At 38.8% G+C, this 8,685-nt stretch overlaps 3 protein-coding genes across 4 annotated transcripts in view; 1 reads left to right on the forward strand and 2 right to left on the reverse strand.

Moving 5' to 3' along the window:
• The window catches only part of LOC103378482 (caspase-1-like), a 3,689-nt gene extending 1,465 nt beyond the window's left edge, over positions 1 to 2,224 (reverse strand). Inside the window, 6 exon segments of the mRNA XM_025055107.1 lie at position 1; positions 4 to 166; positions 264 to 440; positions 826 to 914; positions 993 to 1,283; positions 2,115 to 2,224. The exon segment at position 1 is cut by the window's left edge and continues 71 nt beyond it. Coding sequence (XP_024910875.1) covers position 1; positions 4 to 166; positions 264 to 440; positions 826 to 914; positions 993 to 1,283; positions 2,115 to 2,121 — 728 coding nt within the window. The 5' untranslated portion in view covers positions 2,122 to 2,224.
• A 515-nt stretch (positions 2,225 to 2,739) lies between these two features.
• The window catches only part of aifm4 (apoptosis inducing factor mitochondria associated 4), a 9,970-nt gene continuing 4,024 nt past the window's right edge, over positions 2,740 to 8,685 (reverse strand). For both annotated transcript variants that reach the window (XM_008309699.3, XM_017031936.2), the window contains 17 exons: positions 8,528 to 8,637; positions 8,197 to 8,306; positions 7,372 to 7,416; positions 7,176 to 7,257; positions 6,970 to 7,082; positions 6,789 to 6,875; positions 6,610 to 6,701; positions 5,801 to 5,931; positions 5,563 to 5,678; positions 5,405 to 5,476; positions 5,228 to 5,291; positions 4,878 to 4,954; positions 4,650 to 4,767; positions 4,219 to 4,317; positions 4,062 to 4,137; positions 3,874 to 3,978; positions 2,740 to 3,193 (listed from right to left, as the gene is read on the reverse strand). In XM_008309699.3, coding sequence (XP_008307921.1) covers positions 3,163 to 3,193; positions 3,874 to 3,978; positions 4,062 to 4,137; positions 4,219 to 4,317; positions 4,650 to 4,767; positions 4,878 to 4,954; positions 5,228 to 5,291; positions 5,405 to 5,476; positions 5,563 to 5,678; positions 5,801 to 5,931; positions 6,610 to 6,701; positions 6,789 to 6,875; positions 6,970 to 7,082; positions 7,176 to 7,257; positions 7,372 to 7,416; positions 8,197 to 8,306; positions 8,528 to 8,637 — 1,528 coding nt within the window. In that variant the 3' untranslated portion in view covers positions 2,740 to 3,162. The remainder of the gene's footprint in view (positions 3,194 to 3,873; positions 3,979 to 4,061; positions 4,138 to 4,218; positions 4,318 to 4,649; positions 4,768 to 4,877; positions 4,955 to 5,227; positions 5,292 to 5,404; positions 5,477 to 5,562; positions 5,679 to 5,800; positions 5,932 to 6,609; positions 6,702 to 6,788; positions 6,876 to 6,969; positions 7,083 to 7,175; positions 7,258 to 7,371; positions 7,417 to 8,196; positions 8,307 to 8,527; positions 8,638 to 8,685) is intronic.
• The window catches only part of tlcd2 (TLC domain containing 2), a 26,769-nt gene continuing 23,574 nt past the window's right edge, over positions 5,491 to 8,685 (forward strand). The window contains exon 1 of the mRNA XM_008309700.3: positions 5,491 to 5,658. The gene's annotated coding sequence lies outside the window, so the exon portion shown is untranslated. The remainder of the gene's footprint in view (positions 5,659 to 8,685) is intronic.

Here is an 8,685-nt window from a genome sequence, read left to right on the forward strand (position 1 = left end):
TGTAAATGTTGTCGATGGGGAACAAGTCTGGATCTTCATTGTTGGGATTGAATTCTATACCACAAATGCTTCCTTGCTTTCCATGAGACATGATCACCACCACCACGCTGTCGGTGACTTGGAGCTTTGGATGTGAGGAGAATCTGATCAGTGCTTGATCTATGGCCTGTGAAGAAGGGGAAAACCACTGTCAGACTTCTTGTCCCGGAGTCCAAACTTCAATGTGAGTGCAATTATTGTTTGACTTGTGCCTTTATAAGTACCTGTGCTGTGAGGTCTCTGTATTTGACCACCTCGTAACCCAGGTCAGAGAGCAGTTTCTCCATGTGTTCTTCATCCTTCCCGGCTCCATTTCTGTTCTTTTCTTTATCCCTGAAGTGTATGTTGGTTATAAGGAGGGCCACGCGGTTTTTCACACTATCCTTGGTCACTGTGTACACCTAAGAAATAAGTTTGAAGGAAAGGACACAGGTTTGCTTCCTTAATCACCTGACCACCACTGTTAATAACCAGGCATTTGAAACAGTCAGGTTGTTGAGATGTCATAGAGGCACAACATGCTTCAACTCATCATGTGGATATTTTTAACCAATCAGCTAATGGAACATAACTGTGTAACCAGGTGTCCTATTACTTGAGTGTCAGTAAACATGGCTGAACTTGAGGCTGAGCTCAGGAACAATAGCATTAGCTAGCATTATACATTAATCCCTGTCGCACTAGCATTACAGCTTTAGAAGTAAATAGTCAAATACTGATTTTAAATTTGTATTGATTATCCGCATAAATATTCGTACACCATACATACATCGTTTTAACACTCACATCCTTATCACTCTGTTTATTTCTCCAGAAAGCCTCAGTGGTTTTGATGGGTCTGCCTGGTGGGCTCTGGTCCGACCTTTGACCTGCAGCTAGAAACAACACCACATTGCTGCTTTAACATATGTTCTTTTATCACTGTGTATTGTTTGAAAACAGAGAGAACATACCTTGTGGAGATGGAGGAGGAGGTGGAGGAGCCGACAGTTCCAGTTCATTGTGAAGGGTCGGATCTCTTTTCTGAAGGTGAGCGATGAACTTCCAGCATGCCTCATCTCCTTTCCTCTTCACTATGTCAATGAGGTCGCGTGCACGGTCTGTTCTTTTGTTGTTGTCCTCGATTATGGAGTCTTTTTCATCATCATTCAGAATACCGTCCAATAAAATGTCATCCAGGAGCTGACTGAGGAGCTCTTTGGAGGCCCTGCTTACAAAGTTGGGCCTCACCCTCTTCAGTTCATCTATGGAGTTATAAAATACCATAGTACAAGCCATGACACACAGTAATGACTGTAATATTAGATTATTATGAATATAGTTTTCTTGACTTTTTTCCATATTATTAATTTCATCATTTGGATTAGTCATGAATAATAACAGGTAGGAAACACACACATCTAACTGCTGTTATTTGTCCTTCTGGTCCAGCAAAATACAGAAGAAATGTTTAATCACAGATATGTTGATTAAATCATGATTAATCATGATTATTTCTGATTATGAATAATTATGATTTAAAGTGATTAATTCAAAGCTGTCCTGTGATAAGTCAGATTAAATGTTTATTCCTTTGACAGCCCTAATAAATACACATAAATCTAATTAATATGTGGCTGATCAGAACATGAACAAATTTGAGGAAACGCAAATTTTCACTTCTCCTTCAACTGGTATCTTTTTTTTTTTCAACGACCCAACAAGTGAAACTTAAAAATAAGACTCAACTTTTACTCGTTCACTGAACTCGGTTAGAAAAAGAAAATGAAAGTAAGATTGAATCATAGGTTTGCAATCAGCTTAAATTGTCGATCAAAGACGTATTTCATCGAACAGAATAATAGAGTGACCACAATTAGAAGTTAAACTTGATGATTTCAGTCAATACGAATGTGACTTTTATCACTTCCGCATTAAAAATGCCGATACTACTGCTGGAGAATAACGACGAGGAGAAAAGAAACTACACCGTTTGGTATCTGGTGAAGTTTGTCTGATGTTGCATAATGTTTTGTGTAATAAAATAAAAAGTAAAGTATTCATATAAATATAAAACTAAGATTCTCATCACTTACCTGCCATGACTCAAGTCTGCAGCCACATTCTGAGCGCACACTGCTCAATGTCCGCTGTACACGACAAGCACAGGTGTACTGTGAAATGCTTGCCACTAGGTGGCTTAGGTTATACGTTTTCTCCAAATGAAAAGGGTCTTGTAGGTTCGTTATTAAAATCACACTTGTCACTAAATGCACAATCGTCTGCTAAATGTATTGTAATGAGTAAAAAGTCTAGATTCTACGTCACAAACACTGCAGTGTAAACAAGAGTTTACATAATCAAATCACAGGTATGAAAGCACACAACATTGGCCCTTGTTATTGGTTCATCCTCTGTACCTAGATTCTGTACAACAGGGGAAAGCTAAGCTACATGGAACACAAAAAGATGAGTAATTCTTTAAAAAAAACAGTTCACGTCCATTTGTCTTTAGTGATACCAGTGATTCTGTCTCCAAAGTTTTAAATGTTTATTAACAATTGTTATTAAATGAAGAAACTCATTAACAAACTGACATGCATGACAAACACACTGATAACACTTTAGCTCTAAGAATCTGCAGAACCCCTGATGGCAGTGCACTCCAGTTAAATGGATGGATGTGTCTGCACTTCTTCAACTTGAATAAAGAAACCAAAAGACTGGAAATGGCAAATCTTTAGTAAACATTATATATTTTGACAGTTAGTGAAGTGGATTTTTATAAATGGGGGAATAGTGAACAGCACAGTCCAATAACTAGAGAGGTGTTCACACGTTTTATAAGTATATATAAATGACTTTTTTATGTGGCTGATTTTTCAGTTTCCTTCTTCCTGTGACTCTGCTCCAGACTGTGATGAGTCACTGCAGTCTTATCAAGTGCTGTGTTTATGGCACATATATTTAACCGTTCGCTCCCTGCACAAAGGGCAAATTCAATAAAACAGCACTTGCTGCTATTTAAACCGTGTTTCTGGGCAGGAGAGAAGAAGAGACGACTGACTTTGAGGAAGCTGGAGTTGATTAAAAAATCATAAACAAAAAGGAACAGAGGGGTTGGCAGCTGTCATCACACCGTGCTCACATCTGCAGCCAGCTCAGGTCATCTGATCTGTTGAAACAAGGCAGATATTAACCATAGACGTGGGCTCTCACACCAGTATAAGACATACTGTAAAACAAACAAAAAGTAGTATCATCCAGGTTTAACTTCAGAGTGTCTAGAGAAACACAGTGGACATGTGTCTCAGGTTCTGGTATTGCATTCATTTCAATCTAATCTTTTTTATTTCCTGGTGGCAAAAATCACCAAAACATTACACTGATAAATTTAACTAGCATTCATAAAGTCTCCTGATAAGAACTCTATGTGGCTGTGATAGTCACTTCAATGTGTTCTCCCCATGTCAGTGTTCCATTTCTGTTGCCCCTTAGTGACATATTAACATTTAATATCATCTGTACTATCGACCCCGTTAACAACGGAATCCTTTTCTAAAACATGAAGGCAGTGGCCACCATTTATAAAATCATAAAGGTTGTAGGGTAGAGATTAAAATTCTGTTTAAGCGTCGTTGACTTGTAAGATATTTTGAACATATGTTTTCAATTTGAGTCAAGGCACAGTGTAGCTAGAACACAGATCTGCAGCCTTCAACGCCAAATGAGACAGTTTGACCATTTTACCTTGAGCCACAAAAGTACAAAAATAGTACAGATTTATAAAGTACAATAAAGCTGTTGACAGTCAGTGGTCCAGGCTGCAGGTAGACAGGATATGACGTCACTCACTCAGCCTGTGACTTTGTTATAGTCTGTCCAGATGCCATCAGATCTGCCAGTCGAGCCACAGCAGGATCAAACATCAGACTGGCTGCAGCCACCACCTGCCCCTCCCTGTTTGAGGACACAGAAACCAGGGAAATGTATCACGAATGCAGTTTTTCTCCAAAAATACGAGTTGTAGTTGTTTCACACACCTGATGTAAAAGGCCAGGAATTTCCTCTCTTCCACTTTGCCTTTAAATATTATTTCCTCATATCCTTCACCATAGCCTGATGGGAATACAATTTAAATACAAGGCGGATGTTTTTTCATTTATAAAGACTTTTTTTTTTAACATATTAAGGCCATACCTGTGTATCTGATACTCTTCCCAAGCAGCACAGTCCAAAAGAAAGGCACTGACTCAATCTGGGTTGGTTTGTTAAGCATATTCAGGGCTGCCACTTTTCCTTAGATAAAAGAAATAAAAACAAACATTCAACAAAAAAAAGTGTAATACAGACTTACTGTGTAATTTCAGTGCTACACGCTGTCAAAGAATTACTCATTTACATAATAACTCGTCATTTGCTGCTGCAGCGGTTCCCAAATTTGTCAATTGCTGAAGTCACATTCACAGCTTTTCTTTAAAATAGGAGTTTATCTTAAAACAATCTAATAGTTTGACTGAGGTTTTAGGAGTTATTTCTGGACTGATCTTTGCTTTTTTGTCTTGTTTTCTTTCACCATCTTACAGTGTACGATTCTTTTGCACAGTGACCTCTGCTTCTTTTCCTCCTACCTTGAGCATGTGACATCTGCCAGTGACCTATGTTGATCCTCTGGCTTCCACAAATGGCCAGAGGAAAAGATGTGACATCCCCGGCACCAAAAATGTCTCTCACATTTGTCTTCATGAACTGTTAACAGAAATAATAATATTTTACCAAACTGATGAACAACCAGTTCAGACATATTCAAAGCCTTGTGCTTCACTGAAGACAAAGACGTGACAATAATTCTGTGTTACCTTGTCAACTATGACAGTTTTCCTTGAATCCAACTCCACTTCGCTTCCTGCCAGGAAGTCAGTATTAGGGATTGCACCTTTAAGAAAAAATAGTTGTTTAAGATTTTCTTTTCAGAAAAAAAAACCTCTTTAAATCATACAAAAATGATTAGTTCTTTCTCTGCACGGACTTAATAATTAACGTTTAACATGATTATATTGTTTAACAATTTGAAATACTAAAATAAACCTATCTTCTGCAGTGTTAATCGACGCAGTACCTCACCAAATACTTGGAAATGAACTAACACAAAACCCTATAGAGGGACTGTGATCAAAGCTAACCAACACCAGTTTTGGTAGGTAGTTACCGATTCCGACAATCACCACATCAGCTCCCAGGACTGTTCCACTCTGTAGCACCACCTCCTTCACCTTACAAATGACATTTAATTTCAAGCTTTAATGTTATGCCAGGTTGACTCTCATTCTCATGTTGTGTAAACACCTTCAAGTGCTTGAAAAAGAACAACAGACGGTGGACATACCTTTCCATTCTCCCCTTTGATTTCAACAACTCTGTCCTTCATGTAGAACTTGACGTTTTTTTCCTCCAACATCTGAAAAAGGAATTTGCTTTGAACCATTTCATTTACAAAAATGTGTTTATTTCTAGATTTAACCATGGACAAGAAAAGGAAGTGACCTGCATCGTCATTTTGCCAATCTCAGGACCCAGAGATCGTTCAAAAGGGAATGATGTAGCACCAACTAGGGTCACGCTAGCAGCTTTGTCTGAGAGGTAGGATGCAGCCTCCATGCCTGTTATGTTTTTATAGTCATAAAGAGACAGTAAATGGACTGTTTTGTTGTTCTGAACATGGTGTAAACCTGAGAAAAGACACAAATGTAAACACATACGAAGCTCATGCAAAAATAATGACCTATGAATGAGGCTCCGATAACAACAGCTCTGTGGCCCAGACTGCAGCTGTGAATGTCTGTGGCATCCTTATAATTCTGGAGTAACTTTACTCCCTGCAGCTCAGAACCAGGGCAGCTGAGTGGCCGGGCTCTGTGAACAGAGTCAGTGGAAATGACATCATCACAAGGCAAATTACCACACTCCAGGCACCTATCTTGGTGACCTGTAACAAGGCACTGGGGTAGATGTCAGCATAATAATTTGTGAACAGATGTCCTTTTTAGGGATGTCCAATAATATCGACCGACCGATAATGTCAACTGGTCTGATATAAGCATATTATGTAATATCTGTAATAATCGGTATCGTTTTTTTATTATCAGAGGAAAAACCGATAACTAAATTTTTGCCAAAATGATTTTTGCCAAATGATGTGTGCTCTAAAAATGTTTTTGGGGATAAATGGCTGTATGTTAAAGTTAAAGTCACTAGATGGCAGCATTGCAGCTTATTTAATTTATCTCATACTCATACAGTGGTTTGTACCGATCAATAAATATTACATCGGAATCAGAAATGAAGTGTTTGGACAATATCAGCATATTGGATATCGGCAAAAAGTTAATATCAGACATCCCTAGTCCTTCTGAATGCAACCCAACCAATGATTGTGGACTAGATGGAACATGAATCCTACCACACTCATATACATAAATGTATGTTGACATTGTAGTTTATATAAATAAATCAGGATTATATAGCTATATATATTTATATCTATCTATCTAAATATACACACACTGCTTTTGGAGCACAGTGGTTTCTAACCTGCATCCAGTTGCGACGAGGAGCTGATCAAAATACTGCGAATAACCGTTACTCAACTTCGCCACCTTCTCCACAGAGTTAACGAACACAACCTGTAATTATTGACACATTACAGGATGTGACTTTATCCAAAACCTGAGAAGACATAACATATTATTAGTGGCGTGTGGTCTTCTCACCTCCTTCTGTGTGTACACTTCTATTCCATACTGTTGATAAAAATCCATAGGTCGCAGCAGGAGCTTGTCACGGTCCACGTTCATAGCCTTCATTTGAAAAAAATGGAATTCATTAAAAACTTAGGAAACAGACAAACCTGTCTCTACACAGCTGAGCTTCAGGTCACGGTCAGGTTCATACCTTACTCAGTTTGGGTTTGTCGTACGGAGGGAGACTGTCTTTGGTCACCATGATGATTTGACCTTGGTAGCAGTTCTGTCTCAGGGTCTCAGCACAAACCAGTGCAGCCGGGCCTGGACCAGAGTTTGAATCATTTTAACACATTAAGACATCATGTCCCTACTACAGACTGATGTTTTTATTTTACCAAACACTCTTTTCCTTACCGCCTCCTACGAGCAGAATAGTGTGTTTGATGTCAGCTGCCACAGTGCACATGTCCTTCACTCGCTTGTTTGTCTTCAGCAACTGGAACAAACACACAAACAAGGAGTTTCCTTGTAAAAAGGGCCAACACTCACTGTGCGTGTGTGTGGGGGTGGGGGGGGGGGTGTGAAAAATCAAAGTGTCTCTTTCGCTTACTTTTTTGTCGATCGAAACATACACTTTACCATCATGAACGTCCACCTGACAAATAAATACAAAAGGAATTCTGTGCATCAGGTATTATACAGAAAATGTTCATATCAAACAGAAAGAAACCAAAACGTTCTGTCTACTGTCAACTCTCCCCTTGTCCCTACATCAAATTGCTAATCCCTGTGGAAAAAAACTATACTGAAATATGGCATAAACATGAATGTAGCCAATATTTCAGCGGGCTCACATACATTGCACACCAAAAAATACACCCAGTAAAAACAGTTACTGATGTCTAACCCAGGACTTCTCATGCTGCATTTAGACAATAATGTATTGTTTATCTGTGTTTTTGGTACTGATGGTTTTCATGGCAGTCCTTGGTCACAATAAGCATCAACGATAACCCACAGAGCTGTTTTCTAATTAAGAGACTTGTAAAACAGCACAAATGACCACAGAGTTACCACAGAGATGTATTATTAGAGATGTATTCATTCTTATTTAATTCAGTAATGGGCATTGCAATAATAAACACCACACACAAAAATAATAATCATCTATTAACCCACTACTACTACTACATCTAACATTACTAATACTAATTTACTAACTTACTATTAACTTCTACTGCTAGTATCCACTTATACACTGATACTATTTACTAATACCCACTAATATCCACTGTCAGTTTTTTCCATATTCTTCATGGTGTGCTGCTACTGTTTGTATTGTGTTGACTCTATTCCTGTGTTCTTGGTGCTGTTCTGCTGAAGGGAACTCCCAAGGGATTAATAAAGTTCTATCTAATCTAATCTGGTCTATTACCTTGTAGAGAGGCAAACAGTCCAGACCTGGGTAATCTTCAATGTCTCCAGTTTGGACATTAAAGCAAGCGCCATGGAATGGACACCTGACCCTGTCACCAACTAAAGTTCCTGAAATGACCAGAGAGCACAGAGTTAAAAGACCTTAAAACCATCTGCTTAGCTTAGAGATTGAAGAAAATCTGAAACATCTGACATCGTATCGTTGTGAAGCACTGTCTGTGTGTCTGTCAACCCAGTTGGTCAAAGAGATAAACAGATGTGCAGGACGCATGCATGAACATTTAAAAATAGTAGGAGTGTGCGGCCTAAGAAAATGTTTCCAAGATTACCTTTGATCAGTGGAGCGCCGTAATGGGAGCATTGACTTCCAACAGCACTGTACTGACCGCGGGTGCGGACCAGCAGCACCTTCTGGTCTCCTACTGTTACTTCCTTCATCCTCAGTAAACAACAAACAGAGAAGTAAAACATTCAACCTCAGAACTCA

This window comes from Cynoglossus semilaevis, chromosome 4, assembly GCF_000523025.1.
Source record: "Cynoglossus semilaevis isolate Cse_v1.0 chromosome 4, Cse_v1.0, whole genome shotgun sequence".
NCBI classification, from domain to species: domain Eukaryota; kingdom Metazoa; phylum Chordata; class Actinopteri; order Pleuronectiformes; family Cynoglossidae; genus Cynoglossus; species Cynoglossus semilaevis.